This window comes from Tyto alba, unplaced genomic scaffold (assembly GCF_018691265.1).
Source record: "Tyto alba isolate M040663 unplaced genomic scaffold, T.alba_DEE_v4.0 Super-Scaffold_15, whole genome shotgun sequence".
NCBI lineage: Eukaryota > Metazoa > Chordata > Aves > Strigiformes > Tytonidae > Tyto > Tyto alba.
In genome coordinates, this window is record NW_024881277.1 from 9,372,863 (window position 1) to 9,391,973 (window position 19,111).

The following is a 19,111-nucleotide window of genomic DNA, read 5'->3' on the forward strand; positions in this document are numbered from 1 at the left end:
CTCCAACTGTTTTGTGATCCTGTGATTCCATAATGTCTGGCAGTGTTTCTGAGAACTTTTCTGTAGTATCCCCAAACCAGTTTGAGTCCTGGTGTCCATGGAGCGGAGCAGAGCATCCTTCTGAGGATGAACCCGTTCACCATGTAACCCTGAGGATTTACTGAACCAGGGATTACAAATGCCAGCAAAGCCTCAGCATGCAGCAGTGTCTGTTGGCCTCAACTCCACTGCCCAGTCCCTCCCTCTACAGAAGTTTGGGTCAGAAGAGACCTCTGGACATCTCTAGCCCCATGGGCTGCTCTGATCAGGGATAAGTTTATAGTTAGATCAGATTGGCCAGTCTTTCTCCTGTCCCAACTCTAATCATGATGAATATTTTCCCGGATTAACCTCTTTAGAAATGAGAGTTTTGAAAGTCACAGTCCTCTGGCCCAGTGCTGGCCCACTGTCATTGTGGTCTTGGTTTTTTTTTATTTCCTTAACCTCTTCTGAAATTTCCCCTACTGCTTCTTGTCCTTGTGATCTCATGCCATTTCCTCCCCCTCATGATGCCCACCCAGATCATCCATCATACCGACTCAGAGCAATGCTAATCACAACCTACTCTCCAAGCATGACCTGAGTCGTGCATCTTCTATACGGTGTAGCACCCCTGCCACATATAAGGAGTCAGTTACTACATTGAGGCGCTGATCATGCCATCGAAAGACAACCCAAACCACTGCTGACAGTTCAAGCGTTTGCAATGAGTCCCCTGGGACAGTGGACAAAACCTGGTGATGCCATATGTCATCCTCCAACCAGGTGACAGCGGCACGCTTAGATTTCCTTCCAGCAACAGTGAAAGCAGTAATGGCATTTGATAGAGGCATGTCACTGCGTTTGGAAGGCATGATCCAGTCGTGTTGGCTCACCCATTGCAGTACTGGCGACTTGATTTGAGACACTGCTATATTTTGAGCTGTGGTTAGCAGGCTGGCTTGCAACTCTTCCGATTGTCTGATGCACCATTCAAGCATCTCCCTCTTGATGGGTAGATGTATGCTGCCCGGTTCAGATCCCGTAATCTGCAGGATACGAGTTCGGCCCTTTCTAATTAATTCTGCTAGATTCTCCAGTTTTTGTTGAATGGATTTCTGAGGCTGTAACTTTGTGTATACCCATTCCAGTACCTTGATGTTTTCCCCCTTTTTCTTTTGGTATTGGGTTAACGCACCGATGAGTTGGGATGGGCCGTTTAAAATGGTGAGGTCTATCGGTAGCCGGGGATCTCAGCGGTCAACCCATCACTGGGTAACGTAGTCTGCAATTCGGGACAGGGTTGATCGTTGTTCCTCTGATAAGTGCACCGGGCGAGCGGGATTGACCTCCTGGAGTAAGGGTCAGAGGACATCCAATTCATCATTGGCAATTCCTACCACAGGGCGAAGCCATTGTAGGTCTCCAAGCAACTTCTGTGCATCATGTAAGGTACGGACGTCAAGCTGTATTTGTAACTTTTGTGGTCGTATTTGTGAGTCCGTTATCAGCCACCCAAGGTATTTCCATGGTGTCGAAAACTGAACTTTTTCCGCGGCAATTTCCAGGCATTCCTTTTGAAGAGCATGTGTCAACAAGGAACGCTGCTGGTCAGAAAAAGGGCATTCCTGAGCAATCAGAATGTCATCCATATAATGATATATAATTGCAGTATGCCAGGCAATTCTGACAGGTAATAAGGCATTGCTTACAAACAGTTGACAGAGTGTTGGACTATTTTTCATTCCTTGTGGCAATACTGTCCACTCAAATCGTTGAGCTGGTGCTTCACGATTAATCAATGGGAGGGTGAAGGCAAAGTGCTGTGTATCCTCTGGATGCAGTTGGATGGTAAAGAAGCAGTCTTTCAAATCAACAATAAGTAAATGCCAGTGTTCAGGTAGCATAGATGGATTGGGCAGCCCGGGCTGGAGGGCTCCAATGGGCTGCATCTGCGCATTTACCGCTCACAGATCATGGAGGAGGCGAAATTTCCCTGACTTTTTCCGGATAACGAATATGGGTGTACTCCACGGACTAGTGGACAATCGTAAATGTCCTTGAGACAGTTGCTCTTGAATTAGTTGATGCGCTGCTGTAAGGCTTTCCTTTTTCAACGGCCACTGCTCGATCCAAACCGGGGTGTCAGATAACCATTTCAATGGGATCGGGAAAGCTCTAGAAGCAGTGACCGTTACTAAAAAGGATCGCTGGTAGTCAGGATGATACCCATCTGGTCCAGTACATCACGACCAATGAGGCCATAAACTCCTTGAGGTAAAGGCATAACTGTTACATATGTGTTTGCAACTCTCCTATCTATGATGACTTGTATGTGTTCTTTGCTGCGCATCACTGATGAGTGTCTCCCAACCCCTTCGACCCCACAAGTCATAGGTACCAAAGGCCAGTTGGGTGGCCAATGGTTATTGTCCATAATGGTGAGGTCGGCTCCAGTATCCAATAATACATTAAGGGAAATCTGTGTCCCATTAGAAGAAAAGGTGGCGTCAGTCACCGGACGACGATTCATTGGCATAGTTAGCAGAACCAACTCCCCTGTTGATCCAAATCCAGCAGTTCCCCTAGTAACTGCGGGGGAGGCTTCCATATCTCTGGTCAGTTGGGGCAGAGGGACTAATTGAGCAATTTTACTGTTTGCTGGAATGTGAATTGGAGGAAATAAAGTCTGTACCATTATACATATAGTCCCAGTAAAGTCAGCATCAATAATTCCTGGTAAAATAAATAGTCCTTTAATGCTGCTTGATGATCGCCCAATTAGTAGAGCGCCTTGTGGTTGTCCATTAATTAGTATTGGGCCCTTAACCTTAGTTGCAATCCGATGTGGGTGTTGATCAATTAACGTAACATCTAGTGCTGTCGCCAACCCTCGTCCCCATAGAGTGCCTTTCTGCGTCAGCTTCCGTCGCCCCTCTGCGTCAGTTCCGGCGCCCCCCCCCCCGCTTCCACTGCCGGGGCCACCCTGCTCTCGCCTCCAGTGCCCCCTCGCGTCCGCCCCCGGGGCCGCTCAGCATTCGCCTGTGGCGTCCCTTCGCGTCCACCCACGGGGCTGCCGCAGTCGCCTCCTTACCACCTCAGCTCCGGTGCCTTTCTGCTTCCACTCGTGGGGTCACTCACTTCCGGTCTCGGGGCCGGTCCGCTTCCGCTCTCCGGGGCTGATCCACCTCCGCTCTGCAGGGCCGGTCACTTCCGTTCTTCGGGGCCGCTCCGCCTCCGCTCCCGGGCCGGTCCAGCCGGCTTCTCTCCGCGTGCTCTCCCAGGGCTGCCGGGGCCGGCACCTCTCCGTCTCAGCTCATGGACCCTGCACGCTGCTGTATTTGGTGTTTCTCCGGGTCCGTTCTCGAATTCCTCGGTCGTTGCTGTTTCTCCGTCCGTGTTATTCTTCTATGCAGGTCCCTGTTCGGGCGCCATCTTGTGGAGCCGCGGACGAACGACATGCCGAGACTGGTTCAATGTGGGTGATAGAGCATCAATCAACGTGTGTCTTTATTGGTCCAGGGTACATATATTTATACAGACAATGATAATTATTATGCCTACTAGTCACTAGCTGATTGACTTAAGCTCTAAAGGTCGTATTCGCACGGTCCACCTACTTGCAGTTAGCTAACAGCACAAGCTGCTCATAACACTAAGTTTCTCATGTTACTATTTCTAATTCCTCTTGACTTGTTTTCGACACACAACAGTACCATAACACAATGTTTCTCAGACCACCGTTACCATAACACTGGGTTTCTCAGACCACTATTCCCAATTCCTCTCAACCTGTTTTCGACACACCACGGTACACAAGGCCGAAGCGTCCTTGACATTCTTCATGTATCAGCAGCTGCGAGTAGCTGCAGGCAAACCCTAGTGAGGCCCAGCATCAGCGAGGCAGCATCAGCCCCTAGAACAGGCTCTGATAGTACAATTGCTCGGTGGGCTCCTGACCCTTGTCTCTGTGCCATTCTCCAACAGATGTCCACATCTGAGCTGGCCTCATGTTCTCTTCATGCCCACAGGGGTGTTCAGAGGCACGAGTCCTTCCCTTGCACACGCAGAGGCAGTGCACTGTCACAACTGTAGTGTCTCTCTGGCCTCCAGTTGCCGCTCCCAGAGGCTGGCGGGCACCTCAGCCTCGCAGTGTACCACCCTGCTCTGCACTCCTCTGAGGTGCCCCGAGGCATGAGGAATGGACACGGGGACCTCAGCTCAAGGAAGCACATCCCACTGCTGCATTCTGGTGGGTTCCCAGGGGACAGTACGCTCAAAGTGAAGTGACTGTGAGACACTGTCTGTCCCACAGACGTTCATGGGATCCCCGGGAATAGCTGAGGGCATCTGTGCTCATTCAGGTTCATCTCCCCACATGCACACAATTTGCATACTCACGACTCATCTGTACAGTGCAAACATGGACTGCTGACCTAGACAAACAACCTCTCTGAGCTGGGGTGAGAGGCCCCTGCTGGAAATGGTGGTTGTTACTGGCTGGTATGTGACGATTGCCCTGGGGCAGCTTTCCCGGGGTGTCCAGCGCACACGGGCAGAGAGCAGGTCCTGCTCTGATGGTCCTTCATGTCTCTCCCAGGAGAGGCCTGGCTGTGTGAGGACACAGCTGTGTGCCCTGACCTTGCACACTCACACACTTCAGCGGTACAGCGGTGTTATCCCTTGCCACGCACTGCTGCACCCAGACATCTCAACCCGCTCCCAGCTCTCCCCACTCCCCAGCCTTCTCCCCAGATGAGCAGAGCAGCCCAGTCTTGTCTGGCCCCACAGCAAGGAGGAGACGGAGGTCACTGTCAGTGTCCCTCCTGCTGTCATGGCCTGGAGATCCCCTCCTAGGAGGCTGCAGCCCCCCAGGCCAGCCCCGCTCCCCAGGACAGCGCAGAGTCCTGGCCCTGGGGCTCCTCAGGCAGCTCCCACTGCCCTCAGCTGGACCCACAGCAAAGAATTCCTCTTTCCATGTCTCCTCTCCATGCACACGGTGTCCTGCTCTTCTCCCAGGACATCCCGCCTCTCCACAGGACCTTTCCTCAAGGTGGGCACATCTGTGCTGGCCTGGACAGCCAGTTCTGCACCCGCTTTCCATGCTCTCCACAGCCCCTGAGCTGCTGCTGCTGTTCTGCAGAGCAAGTGGGCTTGCCTGGGGCCAAAGGATGATTTTACAGTGGTGTGCTGGTCATGCTGGGAGGCAGACCCAGCTCAAGGACATCACTGCCATCAACTGCCTCCCACAGAAGCTCTTATGTGGCCATGGAGGGTGCTCAGAGGTACCCTGCCTTATTGCCAACACCACAAAATGTGTTTGGGTGCTGCACTGGATCCAGGCTACAAGAGTCCACTGATGGTGGAACAAATCACTCACCAGGCTCATTTCCCTGTGCCTGCTGTGTCCCTTGGGGGTGCAGAGCCCTCACTCAGCACTTCACACCCAGATTTAGCACTTTAGACCCGGGTCCCTCCACCCTGGACATGTTTGTGTTCAGTGGGCTCCACTCACTGCTGACCTCCTGGCACACGCTGATCCTGCAGATCACCTAGATCACCTGCACTCTGCTGGCAGTTCCAGACTCCTTCCAGAAAAAAATTCACCTGCCATCAGTCCTATCACATGCTGTAGAGCTCCAGGGAGTTTAACTGGAGACCATTCACCATCTGTGTGGGTGCTGTCCAACAAGTAACACCTGAGCCATTCCTCAGTCCCTGCAAGACCATACTGGGAGCCATCCCACTGAGCCCATGGGGAAACAAGCAGAGAAACAGTCCGCTTTGGAGTCTATTCCTTGGGTATGTTGGAAAAATTCCTAAGCGTTTGGGCACTGCCCTGAGGAGATCCCCTTTCGTGATGGAGATGCTGTTAGAGAGGCCAGCTTTATCACAGATCTGCTGTACAGGGACTCTGTATGCAGGAGCTGATGCAGCAGCACCAGAGAAGGTCTTGGAAAAAAAGCCTCAGACAAAAAAATCACTGCAGGGTCCTTTTTAGTGTTTAAATGCAGAGGGTGTGGAAATTCATTTACACTGTCTCTGGGTCAAACCAGACAGATAGATAATGAAATTGAAATAGTATGAATAGTGAAAACACTTTATGGACAACTTAGAAGTGAAAAAAAAAAAAAAAAATCAACAATAACATCAACAACTACAAAATATATAAAAGACAGGAAGACGGGTTGAGACTGTAATGAGTTATAGTAAAAGTGATATGGAGAAGATGGGCAGTATATTGCTTCTAAAAAAACCATCTGGTCATCAGTTTCTGAACTGCATCCTTGAGGTTCTGATTCCTTATGCTGTAAATGAGGGGGTTCACTGCAGGAGGCACCACTGAGTACAGAACAGCCACCACCAGGTCCTGGAGCGGAGAGGAGATAGAGGGGGGCTTCAGGTAGGCAAAAAATGAAGTGCTGATAAACAGGGAGACCACGGCCAGGTGAGGGAGGCAAGTGGAAAAGGCTTTGTGTCGTCCCTGCTCAGAGGGGATCCTCAGTACGGCCCTGAAGATCTGCACATAGGACAGCACAATGAAAACAAAACAAGCAAAGAATAAACAGGCACTAAACACAAGAAGCACAACTTCCCTGAGGTAGGTGCCTGAGCAAGAGAGCTTGAGGATCTGGGGAACTTCACAGAAGAACTGGTTCACCACATTGCCATGGCAGAGTGGTAGAGAAAATGTGTTGGCAGTGTGCAGTGTGGCATAGAGGAACCCAGTGCCCCAGGCAGCTGCTGCCATGTGGACACAAGCTCTGCTGCCCAGGAGGGTCCCGTAGTGCAGGGGTTGGCAGATGGCAACGTAGCGGTCATAGGCCATGATGGTGAGAAGAGAAAATTCTGCTGTAATCAAGAAGAGAAGCAGAAACACTTGCGCGGTACATCCTGCATAGGAAATGGCCGTGGTGTTCCAGAGCAAATTGGTCATGGCTTTAGGGAAAGTGGTGGAGATGGAGCCCAGGTCGAGGAGGGAGAGGTTGAGGAGGAAGAAGTTCATGGGAGTGTGGAGGTGGTGGTCGCAGGCGATGGCGGTGATGATGAGGCCGTTGCCCAGGAGGGCAGCCAGGTAGATGCCCAGGAAGAGCCAGAAGTGCAGGAGCTGCAGCTCCCGTGTGTCTGCAAATGCCAGGAGGAGGAACTGGGTGATGGAGCTGCTGTTGGACATCAGCTGGTTCTTGAGATGGGGACAGTGGCCTAAGAAGGAAAAGATGGGACAATTGTGACAGACTGCACGCAAAGCCTATTTCTCAACAAAATCCCTCCCCCCAACTCCCAATTCCAACACATTTCCTTTGCTTGCTCTGAGGAGCAGGACCTCTGCCCATGTGCTGCCAAGGAGCCAGCTCTGCCCTGCTGCCGTGAGGACATGGGAGCTGGTTCTTGTCTCCTCCAGTGTTCACAAGGGATGTCAGATGCAATTCACCCTTAATAGAAATGTTCAATATCTGCACTTATGACTCCCAAGAGAGTGGGATGCAGAAGAGAGGTTTATCATGTGTTATGATAACTTTCTCTGTGTCTTTTATTTTCCACCGTCATCACATCTGGTGAGTACTACTTCTAGGGGTAGAAATCCTCAACTTTATGACTGAAAGTGTGGAGTCTTAAGACAAGACAGGCAAAAGGGCTCAGCTGTCTGTGGCTCAGTGCAGAGTCAGGAGAGCAGCAGCATCAATCAAGCTTGTTCCCAGCTGCCCTGTGCTTTCATTTCTGCTATCTGGAGGATGACTGCACACAAAAATTACTCTCAAAAAAAAAAAAAAAAAATGTAACTGGACTCTAATGAAAGCAGGGGAGTCTTGTTTCTCTTATCCGCAGGGAAAGGTCTGAAAAATCTTTTTTACCACCACAGAGGTGCAGTTGTGAGGGAGAGGGCAGGACATGGCCCCTGTCAGAGAGAAGCAAAGGAATCTGCGAGGAGACTGACAACCCCCAAGGGATGGCTCAGCACTCCCTGGGATCCTGCTTGGAGCTCTATTTGCCAGGAACTGTTTCTCTGTCCCCACATCTCCTCCCTGTCCCTGCTCACAGATCCCATCCCGCCCACCATGTCCTCAGCTCTGCCCAGAATACACCTCCTGGCAGCAGGACACTGACCAGGGGGATCTCTGTGCTGGCAAGTCTTGAAGAGAATTTCAGATAAACCCTGAAGAGACCACAAAGGTGATGTTAATGCTTTCTGTAGGCTGAGGTGGGTGAAGGGACTTTAGCAGGTTTCCTGATAAACCCATTCCTCACTCACTGTAATGCTGTAGGAGTGTTTGTCTCTTGTGCAAACCTGAACAGATCCATGACCATATCCACCTACCATCACAGCCGGGGAGTGAAAGCACCAATCCTGGTAAGTTCCTTTACTGCCTGGTAGCCCCCGCCTTGATGTCCTTCTTGAAAAGTGCCCTGTGAAATGTCCCAGGGGCGATGTGGAGCTGCAATCAGCCCTGACCCATGCAGCACCCTCTCGATAGCAGAACGACCCTGCCCTGCCGTAGAGTGGCTTGCTCGTTACCCCACAGCTTCTCCCCCACAGCGCCATGGGGAGCTCCCCGGGCAGGCTGAGTGCTGACCCTGGCAGGCGGCAGAGTCCCTGCCCCAGCACACAGCCCCCTGGGGTGCAGGGACCCTGCTGGGAAGGACAGCCCTGGGCACCCCTGCCTGCACACCCGGCTGCACACCCCTGCAGCCGGCCCCGCCAGAAGGTGGCCTTGTTTGTGGCCAGCATGCACCGCTGTCTTGTATGGTGTCCTCGTAGTGCCCAGGCCCATCTCCTCAGGGTCCTGCTCAGCTACTCAGGTCCCAGACTGCCCTGATAAATGAGGAGATTATTCTTCCTCCTAATGCAGGACTGGACACTTCTCCTTGTAAACTTCCTGAGGTTTCTGTTGGCCAGAATCCCAGAGTTTCTCAGGTTTCCCTGGGCTGAAGCTCCATTTGGTCAGCTGTCAGTTCCTCTGTGCAGATAGCTCACCTTGATGGTGGTGGTGTCTCTCATGTAATAACAGCCTGAGGAGCTGCAGGGCTCTACAGCCCCAGGTAGGAATTACCATCAACACAAGCTTCAGAACACCAAATGAGATCACAAAACAAGCAAAGTCAGGGTCAGTGGAGAAAGGGTAAATGAGGGTTGGGCTGTTTGTATGTTAGACCGTGTTAGTGGAAAATATATACCTGTATAGAGATTGAAACAATAAGGATCTCTCCAGAAGCTGGTTTTAGGTCCTCCAGCTGTCTGGGACCTGGATCCAGGATTCCCTTGTCCCTCCAGTTCCTCCATGCACAGACAAGCACATGCACACGCAAATATCTCTCTCCAGCACAGCATCACAGAACCGCTGAGCCTGGAATGCTGTCAGGTTCTACCTCCTCTGTCCTTCCTCTTCATGCTTGTTTTCTGTCAGGAGATCCTTTTTCATCCATGCCATCCTCCTGACACCTTTTCTTGACTTCCTGCATGTCTGTGTGGACTGTTCTGGAGTGCAAAGAGGAGATCATTAACCATCAAACAGCTCTCTGCATCCTTTCCTCTTCAGGGCTGTATCCTATGGGATTCTTCCAAGCAGGTCCTTCAGCAGGTCAAAGCCTGCTCTCCTGACATCCTGCCCCTTGCTTTCTTCCCTTCTCTCAGCATCCTACACTCTACTTTCTCACCCTTGATTGTTACAGCCCCGAGCAGCTCTTCCTTGTTTGCAAGTATCAAGTCCTGCTGCAGGGCCCCTCACCTCACTGGCTCCTCAGTCACCCTTGTCAGGAAGATGTCACCAGTGAGCTCCAAAATCCTCCTGGGCGGCTTGCACCTCTTCAGCAGAGGGAGCTGGGACAGTTTCAGTCTGCCATGAGGTCCAGGGCCTGCAGGCATGAAGCTCCTTCCAATTGTCTGAAGAAGGCCTCATCTACCTGATCAAGAGGTCTGGAGCAGAAATCCACCCATCCTCCCACAGTGCTGCCCATGTTGTTCTGCCCTCTGATCCTGGCCTATCAGCTCCCAGCTAGCTCACTGTTAGTCCCCAGGCAGAGCTCCATGCATTCCTGCTGCTCTCTCACACCAAGGACAACTCCCCTCCAGATCCAGACCTGTGCCCTTATCAATACCTGACTGCAAGACCCCAAATTTTCTCCAGGTGCTGCTTTGGGCCACTTTCTCCCTCAAACAACCAACTCACAGATCCTCTGAGCTCTCCAGGGTCTAGTCCTGACATAGGGTTTCTAAATACTTGGCTCCCAGGACTCTCTTACTTGCTGGTTAATCTGGTTTGATGTACACTAGTGGTTCCACCCACTGACATACCCACCAACATGACACATGCACACAGCCTGATCTCTCCAGTTGCTGGCCCTGAAGGTGCCTGAGATCCTTTGACTCGTGCTTCCCACTCCAAGGATGGGCCCTTGGACCTCTGTCCGTACCAAGAGCAGACATCTCACCTCAGAGAGTTGCAGAGGATGAAATTTCATAAGAAGACAGGACAGACTTTCAGTTGCATGGTGTGCATAAACAATTATGCTGACCAGCCACACATGACCAGCTCCTTTCATCCCCTTTTCCCCCTGTTTTCCAATGCTTCTTTCTCCCCAAACCACCTTGGTCCTTCCCTTTCCCTGCCTTTGGTTCTTTCCTAGGCATGCCACAGCAAGCCTGGCACAATCCCCAGTGCTCTCTCTGGCATCCCATAAGGACTCTCAGACCCCCAGAGGCAGAAAGCCCCACCCTCAGTCGGCAAGGTCACCCTGGGAGGCTCCTCCGATTGACCCACTTGTTAAATGTCACACCCAGATATTTTGGACCTCTCTGTTAACAAGTATTTTTCACTTTGGGTTTTAAACTATTTATCTGAAAACAGGGTGTTTCCTGTCCTAAGAAATGGCAATTATTTATGTTTGTGGAAGTTCTACAGATTAGGTCAGATAAAAATATCCATGGATGTTATATGTGAAAAGGAGCACAGTTTGTCTGACTATGACTAGGTCCTGATGACATCGACTCCACGAGGCATTTACTGGCACTGATCACACATGATAAGGACCGTAACATGCATGAAAATGCAACAGGCACGGGGAAAGGAGACTGGAGAAATGTGGAAGCTGCCTGAGGAGCCTCAGGGCAGGGGGTCTCCTGCTGTCCTGGGCAGCAGGGCTGGTGGGGAGGCAGAGGCGGGACAAAAGCAGCCAGGGCTGAGGGTCACTTGCAGCATGAATGCAGGACAGACAGAGAGTGCCTGGCCTCTGTTTCCTCATGCCCTTCGGACCAGCTCAAGCAGTGGGGACACTGGGGAGGCTGCCAACCCTCTCAAGGTTTTTTCCTCAGTTTTTGCTTAGGTCTTTCTGGTGCTGGTTATTTCTCTCTCTTATCAGCCCCAGGCAGCCCTTTTCACTGAGGGCTAGTACATCCACCTCTCTCCTCATCCAAAGGGCCCATCATCTCATTGTAAATGGTATTCAGGTTGGTCAGGCACAATTTGCCCTTGTTCAATTTTTACTGGCAGTTCCAAATCCCCTTCTTGTCCTTCAGGTGCATGGAAAGGGCTTCCAGGAGGATTTGCTCCATCACCTTCCCAGGGACAGATGTGAGGCTGAGCAGCCTGTAGCTCCCTCATCTTCCTTTTTGCTCTTCATGAAGATGGGTGGCATATTTGCCTTTTCCCAGACATCAGGAACCTCCCTGACTGCCATGGCATTTCCAGGGTGACAGAAGCAGCCACACAATGACTTGGCCAGCACGCTCAGCAGCCTTGGCTGAAACTCACCCCATAGAGGACCCACAGAGTCATGTATGGCCAACCAGCTTGCTGAAAGTCTCTCCACAGGTTCTTGGTCACTAGGCCCACACCCTCACTGAGTTTTAAGTTTTGGGCCCACTTTTTTTTTTTTTTTTTTTTTTTTTAGCCTTGCTATGGCTGCCAACACCGTTACTGAAGCCCCTTTTTCTACCTTCTGCATCACTTGCTGGTTTAAGCTCCAGCTGAGCTCTGCCTTTGCTAGCTCCATCCCTGAACACACAGACAAGGTCTCTGTGCTCCCCCAGGGCAGCCTGAGCCCCTTCAGCCCTCTGTGCATCTCCACCCCGTCCCACAGGCAGGCTGGTGGCAGAGGGTGGCATCTGGGGACAGCAAAGAAGTGCTGGGAGCACGGGAACAAACAAGGAAAGGGGGTGTGTGAGCCAAGCACTGGGATGCACACAGGGGCACGGGGTGGCTGGTGCCTCGGTGGTTGGCCAGGCTGTATGGGCTTGGGGTGGATGCCAGCTTGAGAGTAGGAGTACTGGCATTTCCATGGAATTCCAGTGAAAATGTGGCTGCAGCAAAAGCAAGTGGGCAGGCTCAGGCACAGGCAACTGCAGTGGCAAGGTTGGTTAAGAAAGTGTGCTGGCCTCCTGCCATGGTTGCTCAACTTCATCCATAAAATTCCACATAGGTTTTGCGTTTTGACAGGTTTGGCCTTGAAGATGAAACAGTTGTCCAAGGCTCCTTTGTTCTACAGAGCAGTTTCCCAAGAAATCCAGCCCAGGAAGTCCTGAGCAAGACAAAAATTTCTCCCTTGTACTCCAAGGCTCTGATTCCGGGGTTTGTCCTGCACACCTCTCTTGGGAGTTTAAACCCCACCATCTCCTGGTCACTGCAGCCATGTGACACTGACCCTCAGTGGAAAAGCTCACATGCCCATGGTTACAAGTTCCTGGCGCTCTGTCTCAAATATTTGCTCCAGAATGACACGACAGGCCACATCAAGCCTCTCATCTTGCTGCACCCATTCCTGGAGGAACAGAGAAGTGACAGGGTTTGACTGTCCTCTTTTCAGTGCTGAGGCAGAATTCTGGGAAGCGCGGTGTTTCCCCCTGCATCAGCTCCTTCATCTCACTGAGAGGTGGGGTTACAACATCTGCTGGGCAACCAGCCCAGGTTCTGGATGCCACCAGTCTTCTCTGGGGACATGCTTCTTTTAGCCACCAGCCGTTGCTGGGTCCTGCTCCACCTGCTGCCAACCCAAGGGCAGCTTCATCGCCCTTCTGGCCTTTGGCAACTTCTACTCCACGTGGCTTCCTGCTCCTCCGGGCAGCTCTTCTTGCCTGGGTGAGAGCTACTCACAGGTGATCAGCAGTCTCCATAACAGTGGCTGTAGGGGAGAGGGAAGGTGGGCACGAAGGGTTGCACTGGCCTTTCGCCACCAGGAATTGTCTCCTTTGTATCAGCCCTTAGGAAGCCCTGCCAAAGCATCTCCCAAATTCAGTGCTGGCAGGAGGATCTCCTATAGACACCTCTGATGTGAGCCTCCTCCAGACGTCTGCACCCCTGGGCTGGATGCTCTGCCTGGCACGGGAGGATCAGGCCACTCTCCTTGTACCCACACCATCTCCACCTTGGGAAAGAAACACCTCTAAGATTTGAAGACACACATCAGGCCTGTCCATTGCTCCCACCCCCCACTTCTCTGGATATCCAGAACGACCTGAGGGGTGCTTGGGCTCCTCTTTATTAGGACATAACCAGAGTCTTCACATTTGTCTCAGGACAACAAATGGCACCATCCAGACCCCAAACTCACCTGCTGCAGGTCTTGTATTGCATGGCGGTTATTACTGTAAGAACCAACTGCCACTCCCAGCTGTACTACTCAGGGTTGTGGTGACAGATTCTTGTGCCCCTCCTCACTGGCAGCATGGGAAACTGAACAATCCTCGACTTAGGATAAGCCCTGCTCAACAACAACTAAAACATCCCTGTGTTCTCAACATTGTTCTCACCCTAAACCCAAAGCACAGCACTGTACCAGCTGCTAGGAAGACAATTAACTGTGTCCCAGCTGAAATCAGGACTTTGCAGATTGCCTTTCTTGGTAAGCCTGGCTCCTTGCAACCCTTTATGTCAAATAGGCAAGTTCTTATGGGCCCTACTGCCCTCTGCATCTGACATGCACACCAGCTGGTTGGATCATTTGGCCTCTGTGACCAAAGGCCATGGGTCATGGTCATGATCCAGGCCTTTTGCAAGCACCAGTTTCCTTCCTGTTGTTCTTTGCAGTCACGTGAACTAGGATCGGAAATGTCAGGCTGTGCTCTGCCTGTTGTGACAAACTGCTCAGCCCTCATCACGATCTGCCTTCAACCAAAAAGACTTTTCAGCGTGCACAACATTCTTGTCAGGGTGGCTTCTGCATCCGTTCCTCCGCTGCCTGCTGGCAGGAGTTTGCTGTAAAGTTTAGAAAGCAGCAAATGCTGATTTTTGTCTGTCCTATCCCTGAACTTGACCTTGTTGTTGTCCAATAAGGTGTGGTACTGACATTCTGAGGCACATAGATTTACGTCAACCTCACTGCTCGTTGTCTTCCTGTGAAGTTCAGTGTGACTGAGGATGAGCTAGCTCATCGTTACAGTGGTGCTTTCCACCTTCGTCTTCACTTCCATTAAATGAGCATTTATTTTTCTTACCCATACTGCCATACATCCACTCAAGTTATTGTCTTCTCAGAGGAACCATCTGCACACGTGCCTTAAATGCTGATGTGCTGGAGCTTCAGTGCACAGGGACCTTGAGATACTTGGGGCTTTGGCCAGCAGGAACCTCAAGCTGTACAAGGAGAAGGGGCAAAGTGGGACTGGACCAGCAGAGGAGTGAGTCTGAGGAGAAGGCCCTGGGCACTGTGAGTGATGCCATATGTGCCGCTGGTAAAGGCTCACTATGAATAGAGCCACCTCCTGCATACGGAACTGCACTGTAGCATGACCATCGAGACATGGGGAGTTACCATCCCCTCGACTCAGCACTGGTGTGGCCACACCTCTAACATTCTCTGGGGCTTCCCATTCTGAGGAGCAGGAAGGAATGGGAGAGTGCCCAGAGGATGTCTGCAAAGGTGGGTTTAGAGGGCATGAAGCACATGAAGTGTGTGGAGTGGCTGAGGGACCTGGGCTTCCTTGTCCTGATGGTGTGGAATGTCGTACAGGAGTAAAAAAGTAGCTTGAAATTAGGAGTTTTGGGTGTTTTCAGAGATTTTGGACCTTTTCTTTGTAGTGGGAAACCACCTGAGAAAGGAAAAGAAGTCACAAAGTGCAGCTTGGGAGGTTGCGACTGGACAGGAGGAGAAAGAAATGTCCCTTGAAGGGTAGTGCTGTGGTGCCAGAGGTCAGCCATAGCCTGGATCAGTGCAATGCTTTGTGTTCCAAGGAACAGGCAGGGAGGAAGGAGAGATCTCAGGAAAGGCAGGGAGATGCCATAGGTTGGGTGTCCACAGCCTGGGGGTCTCTGTCCCCTTGGCTATGGCAGTTGTCTCTGCTACCAAGGCCTGGAAGGAGACATGATAATCGCATGGAACTGGGGCCTCGTGGCTTCCTTGCAGCCCCCCAGGGAGGCTGGGAGCTGTGGTACCACTGTCCTCCACTCAGCATTGCCCACCCCACCCCACAGTGCCCCAGGAAGAGCCTGAGCCAGTGTGAGGGACAGGATCCCCCTTCTTGGGGCTGACCACTTGGCATGATAAATATATCAAGTTTTACTCAGCATCAGCTCCCCTTGCACAGTGCCTTTGCCTACCTGTACTCACAGCCTCCAATTTCTTCTCTATACTAATCCATGGGGACTCCTGGTCTGTAATGGGCCTCAGAGGGGCCAATTAACACTCCAAGACACTTTGGCTTTTGCTTCTGACTGTAACCCCTTCAGAGGTTGGTTCAGCTCCTCTCAGTATCTGAGGTTCAAGCACCAAATACACCACAGGCTTCATCAAAGTGCAGAAAACCCAAAGTAGCCACATCTCTTCCATCAATTATTTCAGGACTTTCAGGCTTGTACAGCTAATTGGAGAGGCTTCAGCAGTCTAATTAAAGTGGAAGATTTTAATAACAACTTCATAAAAAGCTTTTTTTCTTTGTTTGTTTGTTTTTCATTTTGAAGGCGTTTTTATTCCTTTTTTAATTTTACAGAAGCGATAGAAACTTTCTCCAATTCTGAGGGTCTTCTAAGGACGACAGGAAATGTAGCAACAGCAGGTCCTCATGGTCCCCCACTCTATGGGCAACTTTCCTCCCCACCTCCCCAGACCCACCATTTCCCTCAGGGGCTGCCTGGGACTTGCATTCTTCTACATCAGACATCCTCACTGATGTTCACAGCTGAATGTTACAGCTCCTTTTCACCAATTCCCACCTGAATTACCCTGAGACTTGACTGTAGTCACAGGACTCTTATTAATTTTGAAGAAACGGAAGTAAAACATGATACAAATTATTAAAAAAAAAATCAGCCATGAATTCCTCATCTGTATGCCAAGTCCAAGCCTCCACTAAGGTCTACCTTCCTCAAGCGATGACCATAAAAGAAATATGCTAGACAAATAGATAGGAAATTATAAATATACACACACTTAGCAAGTTGGCTAAAAAGAGAGTTTGGCAGTTTAAATCAACTTTTCCACCTTCTTGGCCAAATTTCTAGCCCAGAGCCTTCTCACCAACTCATGCCTCTAGTGATTTCCCTGCCCATCTTCCTGTGCCTCCTTAGCCCATGCCCACCTCTATCAAGTGAAGTTGGGGTGCTGTGGGCAACATTTTACAGTCAACTGAAAAATCATTTGTCAATGTTCAAAGCATTTCTGAGGTGTAACTGAGAAAGAAATGAACTTGTGTTACATCATGTGGTTGTTAACATCATTATATTTAGCAAAACCCATCCTCGAAGACAGTCTGTTCTAAAAGCCCCCCTGCAACCGCACAGAAATTAAGATGCAAGAATAAACTAATTATAGTTGCTGGACTCTAACAAGCTCCCAGGAGAAAGTTACTGAGTCTGGAGAGCTATGGGAGGAATAAAGAGTCTTTGGGGTTTAGTGGGGCATGCTGAGGGGTTTGGGTGAGGAAGCTCCCTCAGGAGATTGACGTGAGCCTCTCTGGGGGCTGATTAGAGCAGAAGAACAGAGGCAAGTGACTTCAGGGTGACAAAGAAAGGAGACAGAGACATCCTGTGTCATGTAGCCCCTTGGATGTGCCCTGCCAAGGGGCTCAGTGCTAATTCCCAGCCCATTTGAATGGTGATGCCTTTGGTCATCAGCAGCTGAGGTTTTCCCCCGGTCACTCTGAGGACAAATACACGCCGAGTGCCACATCCTTGCCCCTCAGGCCTGGCACTGCCCAGCTCACCCTAAACCTTTGCCTATACCCTAACACCTAACCCTGAAAGGTGAGCTCTCATGCTTAGCCCTGCCCTGATCACTGAAGCTGAAACCCTCACCAGATGCCAGAAATCTAAGCCCTACCTACCTCCCTAATCATTTCCCTCAACGCCCCTCATCTTCAACCAAGCCTTTCCCTGCGCTGGCCAAACCCTGAGCAACAGCCCTGGGTGGGGTGCAGCTCAGCAGAAAAGGCCCTGGGGGTCATGGTGGTCAACAAGCTGCACATGAGTCAGCGGTGACGGCTGGTGATCCAGAAGGCCAACAGCATCCTGGCTGTCTGAAGAGGAGCATGGCCCTGGACTTCAGGGAACGAGAACTTGGCCTCTCAAGGGCACTGCCAGGGGGGATCCCGTGGGCGCAGTGTCAGGGCACTGAGAGCATCCATAGGCCTCCATCGGCCCTGGCCAGCCCAACCTCGGGTCTGGGCCCACACCTCTGTCCCTGGGCCCAGGAGTCCATTGAAGCCCAAGCCAGAGCTTCAACACCAACTTGATCTACGCAGTATGTGTACTGGTTTCCAGACCAGCCGTGGACACAGCCTTGCCTGTCAATGAACCCTGTGGATTTGGGCTTTCAGTCTCATTTCCCAGCTTAGTTCTTTACGGGTTGTACAATGAAATGACACTGTGGCCTCCAAGTGCCAGACCCCCGCTGATTCACAGAGGCCTAGGTCCTCTGCTATTCCTATTAAAGAGGTATACCATCTCCTGATTGTAGGTTGTGGTGTGACTCCCTCTGGAGGAGCAGTCTCTTTTAGAATTGTGGCTAAAAAATTAAGGACCTCTAGTCTGAACAGCTTGTTATGTCATATTTTCTCAACTTATTTAATTCCACAGACTAAAAACAGAAGATCTTTTCCCCACTCAGAATACCTCCATTCTGTCTTTTTAAATGCACTCATGATCAACAATAAAGGTCTTTTCAGTCCATCAGGACCAGTTTAAAATAAATTACAGTAAGTACCATATTCTGTAAAACCCCATTCTGCTCTAATAGGGTCATGAGGATGGACAAGTCCTAGAGATTGATATGGTTTTAATTCTTGTATTATGGTTTTGAATGTTTCTTCATGTTCTGAGCCCCATTTCCATAGTTTTCCCTTTCGTATAAGTGAATACATTGGACGGCCAATGTTGGAGAATCCAGGTACATTTTTTCTCCGGTATCCTAATGTGTCCATTAGTTGCTTTAATTCTTTCCTAGACTGCAGCATTTGTGATTGTTTTATTTTATTTAGAGCATCTGGTGGAATTGCTGCACTTCCAGAACTCTACCAAGTGCCCAGAAATTTAATTTCTTTGCTTGGTCCCTGACATTTATCAGGTGGAATTTCATTTTTTCCTTCTTGGAGTGTTTGCCAAACTGTTGCTACTGCTTTTCCCACCGTTTTAGGAGATTTTCCTCCAATCAGAATATCATCTATATACTGATATAGTTTTCTCTCTTCAGGAAGTAAAACTGTCTGTAAAAGTTCAGCAAGCGCAGCATGAGCAATTGTGGGTGAGTGTTTATATCACTGTGGGAGTCTGTTAAATGTATACTGGATACCCTCCCATGTAAAGCAAATTTTTCTTTATCCTCTTCCTGTAAGGGTACCATGAAGAACATATCTTTCACATCTAGCTCTGCCATCCAAGGATGTGCAGCGTCTTGTAGTGTAGCTGTCAAAGTTGCAATACTGGGGACTGCAGATGTCAATCGGGCTTTATTGGCATTTAAGCACTGATAATCAATTGTTAAACACCATCTCCTGTACATACAATGGACTGGCCAAACTGGAGAATTACATGGGGAGTGAATTCTGGAAATAATTTGTGTTTTTTCTAAATCTGCAATTACTTCAGAAATTCCAGTATGTTCTGCAGCAGAAATTGTATACTACGAGACGTTAGTGGTTTTTGATTCAGGAAGTACTGGGGCTGCACGGAGT

General features: G+C 50.4%; 1 protein-coding gene across 1 annotated transcript; it reads right to left on the bottom strand.

Annotated features, from left to right (window-relative positions):
• Nucleotides 1–6,265: 6,265 nt before the first annotated feature.
• Nucleotides 6,266–7,192, bottom strand: LOC122153122 (olfactory receptor 14C36-like). Its single transcript, XM_042789223.1, has one exon. The coding sequence runs from the start codon at nt 7,190–7,192 to the stop codon at nt 6,266–6,268; it is 927 nt and encodes a 308-aa protein (XP_042645157.1).
• Nucleotides 7,193–19,111: the final 11,919 nt, after the last annotated feature.